Source organism: Theropithecus gelada, chromosome 3 (genome assembly GCF_003255815.1).
Source record: "Theropithecus gelada isolate Dixy chromosome 3, Tgel_1.0, whole genome shotgun sequence".
Classification (NCBI taxonomy): Eukaryota; Metazoa; Chordata; class Mammalia; order Primates; family Cercopithecidae; genus Theropithecus; species Theropithecus gelada.
Genome location: NC_037670.1, coordinates 156,723,300 through 156,741,309, shown reverse-complemented (window position 1 = coordinate 156,741,309; position 18,010 = coordinate 156,723,300). Strand labels below are relative to the sequence as shown.

The following is an 18,010-nucleotide window of genomic DNA, read 5'->3' as shown; positions in this document are numbered from 1 at the left end:
CCTTAATCAAGTTATTTAACATTTTTTGTGCCACACCTGTAAATGACAATATTAATGCTTACTTTACTGAGTTCTGAGATTTAAATAAGAAAATAAGTATATGTAAAATGCCTACCATTGTCCCAGACCCATAGTGGCCACTCAATAAATAGCAGCTTTTGTTCTATTTGTCTGTGTTAAGGGTCCAAGAGCCAGCAGCTGGTCTATTCTACCTAAATTTTTGGATTGCCCATCAAACATTCAGTAAATTCCACCATAAATTCCTTTATCCATGTCCTGTGTGAATTTTTTCAACAGATGAATAAATAATGCTTTTCTTTGGTTTTCTGAAAAGTTATTGGAGGGTGAGGTGGGAAAAGAGAGAAGGAACCTTTCCAATTAGATATTTCCCACTGGCAGAGTGCAGAGGGTGGGGTCTTAGCTGCATCCAGCCTCCTTGCAGAAGGCCAGGCCTATGGAAACTTGTCCAATTGCTGCTTCCTCGTCCACCCCTCTGTCCCTCCCCCACGTCATCTGGTTTCCTTTGATGTCCAGCCACACCCAGCAAACCCCTCATCCTCAGGAGCAGGGAAGTTGGAGTCGAAAGATAAAGGAGACTGCTCAGGCACTGAATGTAATTTCATTTGGGGATCAGGCCAAGGGGCACTGGATGAGGCTTAGTTCCGCCAGCACTCCCCCGGGGACCCTGCTCTGGCCGACGGTGGCCTGAGGGGGCTGGAGACCAGCCAGGGCATTCAGTATCATTCTCTGCTTCTGCTTCAGGGGCACCTCCCAGCTGGGGATGAAGCTTGGCTGGGCCAGGGGCCAAGGCCATCATTGCGCGGTCAGACTTGGGTGGTAATCCCAATTGGTTTTGCACAAACTCCTGTTTCATCCAGATTAGGAAAGGACCTGGCCAGCGTGGACATCTGGTGGCTTGGGGATGGGCACAGAAGAAGGAGGGCTCTGGGAATCAGAGGCTTTTCCATTTTAAACACTAACCATGATTCCTTTAACTGTTGTTTTCATGGGCTTAATGGGAAATTAACAAAGAGGAATCTGAACTACATTTATATATTCATTCTTTTTTAGAATAAATATTTGTCAAGCTCAAGTGTTTGAGCACCAAAATCAAGAATGACTAGAGAAAGTCTCAGGAATTGTAGAGACTAGAGACAGACCCTGACCTCAGCCCCCTGCCTTTAGGTGGCTGCCACTGGGAGACACACGGGAAACCCTCTGGAAGCAAGGACTCTTAAGCATGGACTTCCAGAGTCAAACTGAATTCTAATTCTCTCCCCAGATTTTATCACACAGGCCAGTTGTTTAATGTACCTGGGTATCATTTTTCTCATCTATTAGTGCATCTGTTAGGACTTTGGATGTTGCAAAAAAAAAAAAAAAAACAAAAAACAAAAAAACAAAAAAAAACCTTTATATTACTTTAACATAAAGAAAATATCTGGAGTAACTAGAAAGTCCCAATGTCAGGCAGGCTTTGGGGTTACTTTGATTCAGTGGCTCAGCAATGTCACCAAAGACCAATTTTTTCCCGTCTCTGTGCTTGACCTGCCCTGGTTCCAGCTCCCTTCCTTGTTAGGAGAGGGCTGCCCACAGATCTTTGAGCCCCAAGTTCATTTTATCCCTTTGAGAGTTAGGAAATACGGTCTCTTCTCTCTACCATGAGTCCCTGCTTTGCTCTGATTCACGTTGATTGGCTTGAGCCTATTTTCTCTTAATCACTGTGGCAGAGAGTAAGATCGAGCTGGTTTGTTTGTGCTCATCATGGACAACCTGGGAAGCAGGGAGTGGGTTCAATCCCACCCAAAAGGTGGGAGAGGGTGGAATGGATGCTGGAGGGGCACATGAGCCGTGATGAATGAACATTAAACCCACGGGATTGAGAGGATTACACCAATAGAGAATTATGTGCAAAACCATCTCCCAGTACCTGATGTCCACGAAGCTTAAAATAACGCTTAAAAGGAAATTTTAAAAATCAGAGTCCAGAACAAACCTAAAATCAAGCAAATAAACCACAAAATAACCTGATATTAGAGTTCATGGACTCAAGAGAAATGAAAGGGGGGAGCCTTCTGGGGGACCTGGTGTGGTCAGTTGTCATTAATGTGGTGTTCTTTCTGTAATTTAGTTCCTCAGAATGCCTCTTTTATTCTCCTTGATCTTGTGAGAGGTTAAAAATTACACATTAAAAATTAAAAATAAGAGTGCCTAATGGGAATATTTGGAGTATATTCTTTTTCCTTAGCTTTATTGTTGAAATCTCTAAAATTATACTATGTGTATCTTACAGTCCTGTGTGTGGTGGGGAAGTGTGATGATCCCCTAGCTCTCGCCTAACCACACTCTCAATAATATTTGTTCCTGATTTATGGGAGTGGTGTTATTAGCACTCACTGTGCAGTGGTCATGTTGGGTCTATGCACTCAAACACAGGATGGTTCCAGTGACCTTGGCCAACATCCAGAGGCCAGACGAGCATCATGTAGGGTTGTAAAGCTGATGTCTTTTCTAGGTTAGTTCTCATTCATGGGGCATATGGGCAGAAGTCTTCTTTCCGTTGTCTCTAAGCTGTCCCAGCATTTCTAGGAAGGACTGGCTGGGGAAGATCTACTCAGCTGAGTGTTTGCAGAAGGTTGTGGATGACTCATGCCTGAAGCACATTTTCCTGTAATTCCCTCATCCCCTTCCCTGGGGATGTGAACAAAATCTCTAGAAGGTTTCAGGACCTAATATTATAAGTATAAGCCACTATTTCAATGCCAAAAAGAGACCCTTAGTGTGAAACCTTTGGGGTTGGCTCCCTGCCTGGTTCCCCTTCAAGGTACAGCAATGACATCTGGGTAGCAGTTCCCTTCCTTACACTGACATGTTTTTCTCCTAACAAATGCAGCAAATAATATTGCCTTTCCAACGCAGGGTGACACTCTGATCTGAGGCAGCTTCAATAACATGTTGTTCCTCCAAGCCTCAGAGCCTCATCTTTTTCTCCAAAGACCAGCAAGAAAGGCATCAAATGCTTGAGCCTGAGGCAGAGGGAACCAGGGAGATCAAGACTGGATTCTTGGTGAAGCCCAGCTTGGTCCCCGGCTTCCCTCTCTGCCACTCCCATCCTGAGGCCCTTGGTGAGCTTATGTCACTCCACTCCTTGGCTTTAGCCTGTGAGCACTGTAGAGACAGAACTCATGCCCTCTCCCTCGGCTGTTGACAGGGTCTCTGGCTGAAGTTTGACTGTGGGCAGTGCAGGATCTGAACTCACATTGACTCTCCTCCTCTTCTCCACAGATCCGGGTGGATGGACCCAGGGGCAACGCTCTCCAGTATGAGACGGTGCAGGTGGTGGATCCTGGCCCAGTCCTCCGGGATATGGCCTTCTCCAAGGACCACGAGCAACTCTACATCATGTCAGAGAGGCAGGTAAGGCTCTTTGGGCTCTGCTAGACGTTTGTCTTACAGCTAAATACTAGCCTGTGGCTCAGTACAAACCTTAGGAGGCCAGCTGCAGAGAGGTGATTTGATTTATTTGGCGCAGTGTGTATCTTTTCAGTTTTGCTGCCTGGGGACTGAGGCTTGGTGTTCTGAAATAGGAAAGAAACATTTAAAATATCAAAATATTGGAGACTCTAGAACAAATACACTAACTTCAAAATCATGTGTATATGTTCAGGGCCAACACTTGCTTTCTTTTGAAGAAACGTCATACAGATGTCCAAATTGTGGGTCCAGATTTCCCTATACAAAATGTGATCTCATACCAAAGTCACCTTCCTGGCCCCCAGAAGCCTGTGGGAGGCAAGGATTTATTGCCAGAAGAGCCTAGTTAAGGGAACACCATGGTCAGGACCCAGAAAACAGAGTCTGTGTGGTGAGATATGATGAGGTAGGGCACGGCCTGAACGTTTGTGTGTACATACAACTCTTTGTGGAAACTCCAGCAAGTGCCGCGGAGCCCGCCCAAGAAGAACAGATATGGTGCAGGTTTACCGATGCTGAGTAGGAAGTCGAAAACCTGGGCTTGGTTCTCAAACTGAGCTGAGAAGGAAGTAAGTTTTTATGGAGTCCTTGAGCTCAGGCCAGGAGTCATATATCTGCAGCAGGCAAAGGAAGGGGTTTCACCTTGGACATCCATGTATTTAAGGGTATTTCCTGCAGTCCTCTAATTCACTGCCTGGAGTGCTCCACCCCACAACACACAGCCCACCCCAAGTGTGGTGCAGCACCACCGTACCTCTGCCCTGTGGCCTCTGTGGAGGATGGGTCATTCCCTGGAGCTGTCCCTCCAGCCCATGAATATGTATGTGTTAGCTCTGAGTGGCAGCAGCAGCCATGAGGGGCAGATCTCTCCTCTTTTTCATCCTCGTCAGCGTGGCCTGAACTCTCTGGAGGACCCTGCTAACAGAGTCTGGATTGTTCTGCCTGGACCCTCTCGGCATTGTGGGGGAGATGAATTCCACATTATGCCACCCACGGGGCTTGTGCATTATGCCTTAGCAGTCATAGGAGCTCTGCCCTCCCCAAGAGCTCAATGACATCTTCTCTTGGTGTCGGACTCCCTGTTCTCCCAACTTTAGCCACACTGGGACCCATTGTGCCCTGGTTGAGGCTGCCACGGCTTGGGAATGGTCTCATTCCCAAGGTGGAGTAGAAAGTGGAGTCTTTTTTCCTGGGAGGAGAGACTACCAAGATGGAGCCTGCAGCTGGGCACAAGGCTTCCCATTTGTCTACATTCCTTGCTCTTATAACAGCTTCCAAACTCCCCACTCCCAGCCTACCTCAGAGGCCCTAGGAGCTGAGGGGAAGCAGCTTTCTTTGGTGGCATGAATCATCTGGAGAAGATCTTCACAAGGCATTGAATATTCAGGATTTCTTGCCTGATCTGAAAGCCAGCATTTCTGAACCTGGGACTTAAAACATAAGAGGACTTTCAAAGATGGAAAATATAAATGGAGCCAGGTGCAGTGTCTTGCACCTATAATCCCAGCTGCTCGGGAGGCTGAGGCAGGAGGATTGCTGGAAGGCCAGGAGTTCAAGGCCAGCCTGGGCAATATAGCAAGACTTCGTCTCTAAAAAAATAAAGAGAAATTTCAAAAAAAAGCATGAGCTGATAATATGAGTTATCAGCCCCCTCTGAGAACTGAGTCAGGATTCTGAGCATTACTCCTTCCCTGGAGGGGCCCTTCTGAATCCTTGTTCACCTCCTTGTCCTCAGCTATTTCCCCTTAGATGAGTAATGTGGTCAGTACCCATTTAGGCTTGGCAATGAGGCACCCTGAGAGCTCCATATTATGGGCACATTGGAAAGGAAGGCAGGAATGAATAGAGCCAGGGAATTCATCCATTCCAGGGCTGCTCCACACAGATGGGGAGACTGGCCTGCCACCCAAATGACCATTTCAAAGCCCTAACACCTGGGCTGACAGTGGTCTCCACTGGACTTGTGGATTCTTGGTGGAGATTTGTGGAACAGTGCGATGATTAAGTCCACAGGTGTTGCCATTGGAATGACTGAGCATGCATCTTAAATCTCATTTACTAAATGTAGTCTCTGATAAGTTCCTAACCTCCTTAAGATTCAGCATTCTTTACTGTCCTGTGTAGGTGACAATAATATCAGATAGTTTTGTTCCAAGAATTGAATGAGATATGCATATAATAAACTTAGAACCATGGCTGGCTGGCACAGAGTAAGTGCTTGTTAAATGCAGAGACTCTTGTTTTTACGACTCTGTGACAGGAGTTTCCAGACACTGGCTGTGCTTACAGTCAGGCAAGGGCTTGTATTGAGATTCTAGATGGTCCATCTGGGTTGGAGCACAGCAGCCCAGGTGAGGCCAAGGTAGGCAGGGAGCAAAAATCCAGTCCCGGGGGAGAGCCCATGAGGAACCCAGGCCTGCTTGACAGACTGGGCACGTGGAAGAGAGCTCAGGGCCAAGCAGCTTGGTAAATATACCTGGGTATTTTCCAGACACAGCACATCAAGACTAATTCCAGCCTCCTTCAGGTGGTGGGTCTCCCTCAGCCATGATGGGTCAGAACACTTTGCACACCGTGTCTGCAGGCTAAGGGCATAGCTTGGCCATGATGTCAGTGCGGCCTGGAAAGCACTTTCCTTTCTTATCTGACTAATTTTTCCTTGTCCTTCAAAACTTAGCTTGACTGTCACATTCTTCATTGGGTTATTCCTAGCCTGCAGTTAGACACGTCTGTAGTAGCTCTTGTCAGACCAGACTGTGATGATGACTTCCTTGTCTCTGTTGCTGCCAGCAACTTGAGAGCATTCCATGCCTTGCCAGCCTAAATCTCACGTGATAGGCCCCTCATAATTTTTTAATGAATGAGTCCCCAGTGCCTTCACTGAACCAGAATTGGAAAAGAGAGGTACCAACACAAATAACCTATTGCTTCAGTTAATTTCAAAGCTCAAACTTAAGTAACTGAAAGACTAACTGAAGCCTGACCTTACTCTCCGCCACAGAGAGAAGGGTGGGACTGAACCCACTCCCTGCTTCCCATGTTGTCCGTGATGAGCACAAACAAACCAGCCTGATCTTACTCTCTGCCACAGAGAGTAAGACGGAAAGAAGGAAGTTCAGATAAAGGAAGCACCTCCTGTGTGTCAGTAATCTATCACTTGTATTCATTGGCTAGGGCTGCCATAACAAAATAGCACAGACTGGGGAGCTTAAACAACAGAAATTTGTTTCCTCCCAGCTTTGGATGTTGGAAGTCCAGGATCACAGTGTCAGCAGGGCTGTTTTTTCTGAGGCCTGTCTCCCCGGCTTGCAGATGGCTACCTTCTCACTATGTCCTCACATGGCCTTTCCTCTGAGAGCAAAGCCCTGGTGTTTCTCTGTGTGTCCTACTCGCCCCTTCTTCTAAGAGCACCAGTCAGATTGGATTAGGGCCTCTTTCTATCAGCCTTATTGTAACATAAACACCTTGATATGGTTTTGCTGTGTCCCACCCAAATCTCATCTTGAATTGTAGCTCCCATAATTACCTCCTGTCATGGGAGGGACCCTGTGGGTGGTAACTGAATCATGCAGGCAGGTCTTTCCCATGCTGCTCTCTTGACAGTGAATACGTTTCATGAGGTCGGATGGTTTTCTAAGGGGAGTTCCCCTGCACATGCTCTCTTGCCTGCTGCCATGTAAGACATGGCTTTGCTCCTCATTTGCCTTCCACCATGATTGTGAGGCCTCCCCAGCCATGTGGAACTGTGAGTCCATTAAACCTTTTTCCTTCATAGATCACCCAGTCTCAGGTATATTTTTATTAGCAGAGTGAGAACGGACTGATACACACCTTTTTGAAGAAGCCATCTCCGAATACAGCCATATGCTGAAGTGCTGAAGGTTAGGGCCTCAATGTGTGAGTTTTGGGGAGAAGCAATTTAGCCCGTTACATCACTGTCATGACTTTTGCCCTGTCCTATTTTTTTACATTATGTTTTTGTTTTAACTTATGGTTTCAACTTGGATAACCTACTTTAACTGTCTCTTAAGTAGTAGTATTATGGATCTAACACGTCAGTCATATATAGTATGACTAATGTACTTACAAATCAAACAGAACTATTAAAATTATTAAAACTCCATGTCTGCATCCACACAAAATCTATCTGTGTGTTGCTTTGGGAACCACTGATATATTGGCTGTAGCTTGGGTTTTGACGTCTGAAGACCTAGATTCAAGGCCCAGACCTATCCTCCACTGGCCGATGACCCTGGACAAGTCAATCAGCTTCTTTGAGTCTCGCTTTTCTCATCTGTAAAATGAAAATAATCATGATAATCTTCCATCACAGAGCTCAAATAACACAAGAGACACATCTAGTAACTTTCAGATTGTTATTTTTTTTTCTTCACATGAAGTGAAGACCTAAATATTCCTGAAAGATGTGAGTTAACAACATTACATACCAATGAGTTAGTCCAGGGGTCAACAGACTTTTTCTGTAAGGGGTCAGATAGTGAATAGTGTAGGGTTTGTGGACCATATGGTTTCTGTTGCCATTATTCAACTTTGCTGTTGTAACACAAAAGCAGCCATAGATAACATCTAAACAAATGGGGACGACTATCTGCCAGTAAAACTTTGTTCACAAAAACAGGTGAAGAGCAGTGGTTTTGCAATCTCTGAGTCAGTCCTATAATGAAAATGTGTTAGATGATGACCCTGGCATTGGAGATGGTGGAGTTACTGTGTACAGGTCACTCAAAGAAGTGTGGGGAGAAAATTCCTCAGCCTATTAGAATGGACCCCAGCGCCACATATCCAACTGCTGCCTGACATCTCCACTTGGTCATCTGGTAGATATCTTCACTTAACATGTCTAAAGCCAAATTCTTCATCGACCTTCCCAGCACTCCTCACCTGTAGTCTTCTCTATCTCAGATGATAGGGATGATGGCAGATGATGGCAACTATGCCATTCCAGCTAAAAATCTTAGAGTTATCTTTGATTCCTTTCTTTATCCCTTACCCCACATCCAGTGTGTCAGGAAATTCTACGGACTCTGCAAAATATTTCCAGAATATGGCTATTTCTCACCACTTCACCACTTCACCTACCTGGATTGAACCCCCATGGTCTCTTGCCTGAATATTTGCAATAGCCCTCCAACTATTCTCTCTGTTTCCACCTTCATCTTTCCAGTCTTTTCTCCATGCAGCAGTTAACCTTCAAAAGTTTGAGTTAGATAGTGTCATTCCTCTGTTCAAATCCTTTCAATGGCCAAAGTGCCTGTGAAGACCCACGGGGCCTTATATGCTCTGTCCTCATGAGATGTCCAAGCTCATCACCTGCCACTCTCCTGCCTCCCCTACTCTGCAGGGCCAGGGTAGGAGAGAGTGCCCTGGACACAGAGATGTCCTCTGTGATGCTCCTGCAATATGGCAGGCTCCTGCTTCAGGATCTTTGTCCTGGTTGTTCCCCTTTGCCTGGAATTCTCTCCAGGTATCTGCTTCCCCTGAGTACTACAGGTAAAACACTAGATTGCCTTCCACCCACACTTATAAACTCCCAATCTCCTCTCCTGGGTCTATTTTTATCCATCGCACTTAGTCTCTTCTTATTTGCTATATGATTCTTATAATTGTTCTGTATTATATGTCTTCCTCATTTAAAATGTAAACGCCATGAGAATATAAATTTTTGTTTTTTAGTCTTTTTAGTTTACTTGTGTATCACAGACCCCTGGAACAGCACTGACACCTAATAAATACTCAATACACATTTGTTGAATGAGTGACTGAATGGATCTGGGCTCAAGAGAGCTGTGGTTTCAATTCTGCTGCTCTGGCTGCTCCTATAACTGAAGACTAAAATCTACCATGAAACATACTAGCATCTGTATTCCCAGATCTTAGTGGAAGAGTGTCCTAAACATATGGTAGGGTGGCAATCTGGATGATAATCCAAGAGGTTTATATTGGATTGAAGGACACATTTTCTTACAGGGATCACTGTATAAAAAACCGGTGGTAGAAAATGGTGTGCTTTATGCTGTCCATTCTTACATACCAGCCTCTCTCTTCTCTGATCTTTTTGGGATCTGCAGCAGGGCAGTGGCCTAAAGGAGCTTTTGGTCCTGGTGTTGTGTTCAATACAATGATAGGTGATATGGCTTGGCTGTGTCCCCACCCAAATCTCATCTTGAATTGTAGCTCCCATAATTCCCAAGTGTTGTAGGAGGGACCTGGTGAAAGATAATTGAATCATGGGGGCTGGTTTCCCCCATGCTGTTCTCAGGTAGTAAATAAATCTCACAAGATCTGATGGTTTTATATTTGCTTGGCTCTCATTCTCTCTTGCCTGTCGCCATATAAGATATGCCTTTCCCCTTCTGCCATGATTGTGAGGCCTCCCCAGCCACATGGAAATCTGAGTTCATTAAACCTCTTTTTCTTTATAAATTACCCAGTCTCAGGTATGTTTTTATCAGCAGCGTGAAAACGGGCTAATACAACAGGTAAAGAGAGAGCAGAGATGAGCAACTGAATCAGGAGGCTTGTGAGCACTTTCCAAGTTAACAGAATGGGTGTTCATGAACCCTTCCTACCATCAGGGGCATCTCATCACTCTCAGCATAAGGCCCAAGCTCCTGGCATGGCCCCTCAGACCCATCCTGCGGCTCTTCTCCACCTCTGCAAGCTCATTTTGTGGCTCTGGCCCCTGGCTCTCCGTGCACCAGCAAACAGGCCTCCATCTGTCCCTGAGCCTAGCTCCTTCCTGCTGCAGAACTTGCATGCTCACTGTTTCCTCTGCTGTGACAACTCTCTGGCTTTTCCTGTGGCTGGTTCCTCCTCATGCCTGTCGTTTTTGCTCAAATATCGTGTCCTCAGAGAGGTCTCCACTGGCCACCCTACATAAATGTCCCTCATCCTGACATCTTGACTTCTTCCTATTAAGTCTCTTTGTTTACTCACTTTTGCTGCCCACCACAGTATGAAAATTACCTGTTTATTTCCCATCTCTATGCATTAGCATATAAGTTCCTGGAGGGCAGGGACCTTGTCTCTCTTGTGTCTAGCAGGTAGAGGAAGACCTCATCCAGAGAAGGGGCCAGGTATATTCTTGTAGAGTTAATATGAGTGAATGAGCTTTGGACTTCATCTCTTTGTGATGAAGAGCAGCCTTTCTTTGAAAGCACTCTGATTTTGGTGAGGCTAGGACCTCCTGCCTGGAGATGATGCCTGAAGACTTAAATAGAGATAGCAGGATTCTGAGTTTTGTTAAGAACCAGATAACTGTGATTCAGTCAGCAACCCAGCAAGCTCTAGGGTGTTACCTCTGCCCCTGAGGAATGTTCCTCTTTATCATTTGGTAGGCAGCAGCTGCTCTCCCTTCTAAACACTCCTTTATCCCTTCTTGTCCCTAGTTTCTTTGTGGACGGAGATGCTGGTCTCTGCCACCTCCAGCCTCCTTCTGATTTATCTGATACCACACTGGGGGACACAGAGTGCAGAAAACAGGCATTTGACAGTCAGGGGAAATATTTCACATCATATTTTAGTAGTTGTGAAATAGGTAATGAATCCATAGTTAAAGAAGTATCCGGAGAGATCAACTAACTTTGAATCCCCACCGCTGTTTGAAACTCTCCTTGGGGCCGAGTATGGTGGCTCATGCCTGCAATCCCAGCACTTTGGGAGGCCGAGGCAGGTAGGTCATCTGAGGTTAGGAGTTCAAGACCAGCCTGGCCAACATGGTGAAACCCATCTCTACTAAAGATACAAAAAATCAGCTGAGCCTGGTGGGCACGCACCTGTAATCCCAACAACTTGGGAGGATGAGGCAGAACCACTCCAACCTGGGAGGCAGAGGTTTCAGTGAGCTCAGATTACGCCACTGCACTCCAGCCTGTGTGACCTAGTGAGACTCTGACTCAAAAAATAAATAAATAAATAAATAAACAAACTCTCCTTGGGTTCCAGTGTTCCTCATTCCATACGCTGAAAGAGGCCAGCTCTTGGCATGTGGTAGGATGAATGGGTGGTAAAGAGGATGAATGAATGGCCAGCTCTTGACATGCAGGGTAAGGATTATATGACTAATGGAGGTAGAGAATGGAGTGTCTGTGTGTGTGTGTACACATGTGCATATCTCTGCACACAAATGCTATACATTTTCTGGCTCCGTCACCCATTCCCTCAGCACCTCTTTCGTTCAATATTCAACAAATGTTTACTGAGCACCTGCTCTGAGCCAAGCATTCTTCTAGGTTACCAGGAATTCCATGGGGAGCAATACAGTCAAAGTCCTTATCCTTATAGGCCGTACATTCTGGGCAGAGAGACAGATAGTGAATGAGAGAATGAGGGAATGAATGAATGGCTTAGAACAGGTAATAGTGAACAGAGTGAAAAATTAAACCGACTCAGGTGGAATAAGGTGATGGCCAGAAGAGTGGAGGTGAGTGCTCTTTTAAAGACAGTTGTCAGGGAAATTCTCAAAGGAGGGAATTTTTGAGCAAAAAGCAGAAGAGAGTGAAGTGGTGCGAGAGGACTGTCTGGGGAGAAGTGGTCTAGGCGGAGGGAACAGCAAGCACAGAGGCCAGAGACAGGCAGGTGACATATGTTTTTGAGGACACCAGACGGGCTGCCAGGAGGGGAGAAAGGGGAAACTGGTGAGTGAGGCAGCTGAAGACAGAGGCCGGCTCAGGTCACTCCAGCCTCCATGTGCACCTGTGAAATGGGGATTTATAGTAAACAGTATTGATCTCCTGGAGTGAGCGAGGATTCAATGAGATATTCCAGGTAAAAGAGCTTAGGTCAGAAAGGACATTCAGCAAATGTTAGCTATTAGATTATTTGCAAATTACATAGTTCTGCAGGCTGGATATGGTTTCTCTTATCATGGACACGTAGGTCCCTCTGTGAACTCGTGCAGCAAGTGCCGTGTTGTGTACACTTCTGCTTGGAGTGTATGAGTGTGCACTGTGGGGTGTCAGTGTCATTTTGCCATGATTTAACTGTCTCTTTCAGAGCCGTGTTACATTTCTCTCTGTCTCTTTTCTTTCTTCTGCGTGATTCTGAATCTCTCTCTGCTGTGTGTGCATATGCACACCCACCCCTTCCCCTGTGTCTATCCCTGTCTGTGTGTCTCTGTTAGCCTCCTTGCTTTGTGTGTGCATGCATGTGTATGAGTGTGGTGTGTATTTACTAAAATCCCAGTAACCCCGAGGGAATGTCTATACACACTGAAACCAATGTGATAAAAACCTGCCAAGACAATGGGAGGGAGGTGAGAGGAAATGTCAGTGAGGCAGATAAATGAGAAGATGAGGTGGCAAAGCTGGGACCGTCCTTGTTCTTGGGTGCCCTGGAGTGACACCCACCAGGGGAGAAGCAGCTGTCCCCCAGACAAGGCAAGTATCTTCTTTGATAGGCCCAGAGGAAGTGGCAGATTTCTCAGTGAATTTCAATGTCTCTGCCTCTCCATATACCAGCCCTTGCCTGCCTGAAAGCCAGAAGCCTCAAACACACATTTCTGCTTTGGGGATCTGTTTCAGCCATGTTTGGACCAAAGCCATCTTTTATGATGTCCTTTGTTTTACTGACTCTTCACAGTGGGTCTGCTTCCAGGTGCTGGGGGACTCTTGCAGCCTGTCCTCCTGAGCTGCTGGTGCTCAAGTCCTTGCTATAAAGCAGGATGCGGACGACTGTGGGGCCTGAGGAGGTGGGCCTGGAGGTGAGTCCCCTGCCCATAGGTATTGCCCAGGATAGCAACCTTGCCTGGCTCCTTCCGGCATAAACCAGTAGTGAAGTGGCGAGGGCCACCTTGCGTTATAGCATATTACTCAGGCCTGATTCATTCATTTGTTCAGGAAACACAGACCAACCTGGGCAACATAGAGAGATACTATCTCTAATTTTTTTTTTTTAATTAGCTGGACACTGGCTCATACCTGTATTCCCAGCACTTTGAGAGGCCAAGGTAGAAGGATTGGTTGAGGGCAGGAGTTTGAGACCAGCCTGGGCAACATGTCAAAACCCCATCTCTACAAAAAATTTAAAAATTAGCCAGGTGTGATGATGTCCACCTATAGTCCCAGCTACTCAGGAGGTTGAGGCAGGGGGATCACTTGAGCCTAGGAGGTTGAGGCTGCAGTGAGCTGTGGTCACGCCACTGCACTCCAGCCTGGGCAACAGAGGGAGATGGCTTCTCTAAAAATACAAATAAATAAAAATAAAGTTTTTTTTTTTTAAAAAAGAAACATTCTGTAAGCTCCCTCCTACTATGTGCCAAGTACCAGTCAAGGCATTGGGAATACAACCCTGAAGAAACAGTGACATATCCCTATGATTTTAGCAAAAGGAAGCAGCGAAGGAACCAACCTAAGAAATAAATCAGAGACTATTTATGGTGATAAACACTCCAGGAAAAGGAAATCGAGTGGATTAAGTAGAGTCAGGATCCTTGTGGGGGCAAAAGGGTTGCATTTTCAAATAGAGAGGTCAGACGGGCATACGAGAGGAGAAGGGGAGGCCTGTCCATGTTGTCCTGTCCCTTTCCTTCTTCTATTTATTTGTAAGTTTTTGTTTGGGGTTGTGAAATTGAAAGATGGTGAAGCTAGCCTCTCTGGAGGGTAGAAGTGAGAGGAGGCATCGTGATTGTTTTTTTACCATGCTGTGAGCTTCAGAAGGAGCCATAGTTCAACGGGGAGGTGGTACCATGGTCTAAGAAAGGGCAGCATCGCTTGAGGCTTGGGACCCCGAAGTGGATGGTGCCTCCACCAGGGACCCCTGTGTGATGAAGGAGTCATTACTGTTTCTTTGCGCCTCAGTGTCCGTCCCTGTCTCCACCCTGCCTCCCAGGATGTTCTGAGGGAGGTGACGTGAAGTCTGGCAGTCTGGGAGGTCTATAGACATTGATTTGATAGAAGATGCTGTTGTGAAGATACTGTCTCCAGCCAAAGGTGCTGGGCTCCTGTGAAAATAATTCCCACTCTCAACACTGGGTCTGCGGGCATGTCTCACGTGAGGTGCACTGGATGGTGATGCAGCCGTTTCCCTGCCATCCTGTCTGCCCCTGCGGGGGCCAAGCTGTACACTCCAGTTAGTGTTTGGATGGCTGACATGGTGACAAGACCATGTGGACGTTTGCTCCTGGCACCCAGGCTGGCCTGTGTCTGATAGCTCCTGTGAGAGTGAACTTGAAGCACAAGGCTGAGGAATGAGTGACAGGAAATGGAGCCACCTCAGACATTCACAGAAACAGAAAAGCTGTCTCAGTGTTTCACCCAATTTCCCTCAGGTGGGAGCCTTCCCATTTGTCTGGAACACATTCTGAAGGTTCTAGAATGTCATTATTGAGATAGTCCCACTTCCCACTTCATTCTCAGGCAAGGTACAGGATGTCTCCATTTTACCACAGCGGAAATGGAGGAACCAGAGGGGAAGTGACTTCCCTCCCTCATTTCCTACAGTCAGTAGGTGCTGAATTGTCCACTGCACCCTAAAATCTTAGGCTTGGAAAATGCTGCTGGCTTATCTGGTGCAACACACTCCTACTGCACTTTCCTTCTGCGATCAGTGTGGAAACTGAAGCACAGAGGAGGGAGCAGGTCATCCAGAGTCAACAGCAGTTTGGGAGAGGAGCTGAGCTTGAATCCAGGGTTCAGCTCCTTCTGCAATGCCTTCCCCAGCCCCCTCTTCCAGTGAGGAACAGGGAGCTCTCTGTGAGAGGAAGAGATACTATTCATCGTCTTGACTTCCCAGTAAAAAGTGATGCACCCCACTCTCAGATGTCAGAACCAGCTATAGAAGGCAGAAGGACTCTCTGGGGATGGGGTAATGGAGCAGTGCAGATGTGATCAGAACTCAAAACCCACCTCGGCCCCATGAAGGACGTCCCTTGGTTTACTTCTCCTTTGTTGTAACCTGACACAAGGTGGGACAAGAGCCCCTTTGCAACCTTTAGGGCATCTTGGGGTACATGGAGCCCTGGGCAGCACCAGCCCCACCTCACAGAGGGAGTAGGCAGGGAAGCAGCCCATCACTCCCACTGTTCTTTTCCGACAGACGTGTTTCTACATGGTCACTGGTGTAGGCAAAAGTCTCTGACATCTGAGTATGATCACCACAGTGGCCTGGCATCTCTCAGACAGACCATGGGGGTGACCGGAAAGCACAAGCATGTGCAGGACGGAGGCCACAGGGGGGGTCATTAATAGACCACGGACTTGGCTTTTCATACCTGTCCTTAGTACTCACCAGCTGTGCCACCTGGAGTCACTCACTCAGGCAGTTTATGCTTTGGTTTCTTATGTAGAAAATGAAAGTGATGATAACTCTCTTTCAGTGCTTTTAGGATTGAAGTTAATATATGTAAAGTGCCTAGCATGTAGTAGGAAGTTGTGGTTGCTGTCATCATTATCATTATTCTTATTACTATTAGAAAATGTATTGTTAATCCTGGCACTTTGGGAGACTGAGGCGGGCAGATTGCCTGAACTCAGGAGTTTGAGACCAGCCTGGACAACATGGTGAAACCCCGTCTCTACTGAAAATACAAAAAGTTAGCCAGGCCTTATGGTGCGTACCTGTAGTCTCAGCTACCTGGAAGGCTGAGGCATGAGAATCACTTGAACCCAGGCGGCGGAGGTTGCAGTGAGCTGAGATCATGCCACTTTACCGCAGCTTAGGTGACAGAGTGAGACTCTATGTCCAAAAAAAAAAAAAAAAAAAAAAATTCTTGTTAGGGGCAGGGAAACCTGGACAAACCACTGCTTGGTGGCTAAAGGTCAGTCGAGCTGCAGGCACCAGCTACCCGGGATTCTGTGCTTTCCCCATCCATCTCAAAGCCCCTGGAAAGTACTCAGGCAGACACTCCCTTCGTAGTAAGGAGCACTGCCTTCTAGGGGATGGAGGGCCTGGGAGGCTGCGGTCTCCCACCCTAATCAGAGAGAGCTATGTTGCCTCTGGGTTTTTCTCTGTAACTCTGCTTCCACTCCGGGGAAGGAGTCTGAATCCATTTGAGTCCAACCTCATTGGATATATGAAGTTATCACAGATTGGGCAGCTGAAGAAACTTTTGGTCACTCATCTTCCAGGACTTCTAGAGCAGAGGGAAAACTGGCTCATTTTCCTTCTTTCTGCCCCAGAATAGAGAAGAGCTATGATGTGGAGGTAGAGCAGGGGTGGGTAAGGGAGGATGTGGAGCAGAAGGAAAGCTGAGGAAACCCAAGGGCCAGTGGTTAAGGAAAGCGCTGGCAGCTCTCTAATCCTGAACTCCATTAAGCATCTGTCTCCGGCAGTTGCCCTGACAGTCACAGCGCCTTCTCCTAACTTAGCGCTGGTGTCCTGGTATTTTCGGGGCACTCTAAGTGCCATTTTTAAAGACAACCACCCATCATCGTCCACTTAGCAGTACATAAGGAGACTCCACAGGGTGGATAGACAGGACTAGGGCTGCTTCTCTTCCAGCTTCCAGCTCCTCTCCCACCATGTCTGTTTAGTAAGCGCCACTGCATGCCCCGCACAGAGTCAGTCCCTGTGCACAATCAGAGAAGGGCTGAGGGAAGGCTCTGTTCTGGAAGCTCTGCAGTGGTAAAGTGAGAGCAAACTCCAGCTTGAAGCGTGTTGAAAAGAGTATGGTCTGACTGTGGGAATTGCTCCAGAAACCCAACTTTCTTGTGGAGTTAGGGATCAGGGAAGAAAAAGATGTCAGTTTGAAGGGCACATTCTCTTCATGCTTTTGAGTGAGGTCATTACAAGGACTCTGGTCTGGAGGCTGGAGTCTTTGGGGTCTTTCTTAAGACTACCACTGATCCTCACTTGTGGGTGGGGGTTGGGCCTTGACCACCTCACCCGTCTCAACAGGCCAGGTATTGGTAGAAGTTGACTCACACCGTTCCAACCCACTTCCCTGTTCCCTAGGGATGGTATCCTAATGGAAATGGTTAAATTCCATGAGCACTGATTGACTTGCTCTTGAGTTCTGTGAAAAACAGACCAGAAATGTTGATACTTAAGTAAATTTTACACTCCGTTTGAATATCAATGGGACGTTTTCAAAAGTAAATAGATGCACATTAATTTATGCCCTTGTTCAAGATGACTAGTTAGCATTAATGATGTCACATGACTTTGCTAAATACAATATAGGTATAAAAGGGTAAATTACAAATGGCATTTATTTACATATCTCATATGAGTCTTTCAAGTGCATTTCAGATATTACAAGCAGACAATGGAGACATCAATTTGAAACTGACTCAGAGACGTATGCAATGGTTTTGAAGATATGCACAATGGCTGGGGGGAGATTATCTGAATACTTATCTAGACAAAGTCCAGAAAAACAATGAAGGAGTGGAGAAACAGGTAGAGAATATATCCTTCTCCAAAAGGATTCCAGCTGGTGCAGAAGGCTATCCAGTTACAAGCTGTATGGCTTGAAGGTGGGTCAGGGCTGGAATCACAGCTCTGCTGCCGGATTCTGGCACTGCCACTTGGCTTTGGACAAGTTATTTAATCTCCGGGTATTTCAGTTTCTTCATCG

General features: G+C 46.5%; 1 protein-coding gene across 2 annotated transcripts in view; it reads left to right on the top strand.

The window, feature by feature from the left end:
- PLXNA4 (plexin A4) overlaps positions 1 to 18,010 on the top strand; it is a 519,820-nt gene that overhangs the window by 341,227 nt on the left and 160,583 nt on the right. For both annotated transcript variants that reach the window (XM_025379046.1, XM_025379047.1), the window contains one exon: positions 3,286 to 3,417. In XM_025379046.1, the coding sequence (XP_025234831.1) occupies positions 3,286 to 3,417 (132 nt within the window). The remainder of the gene's footprint in view (positions 1 to 3,285; positions 3,418 to 18,010) is intronic.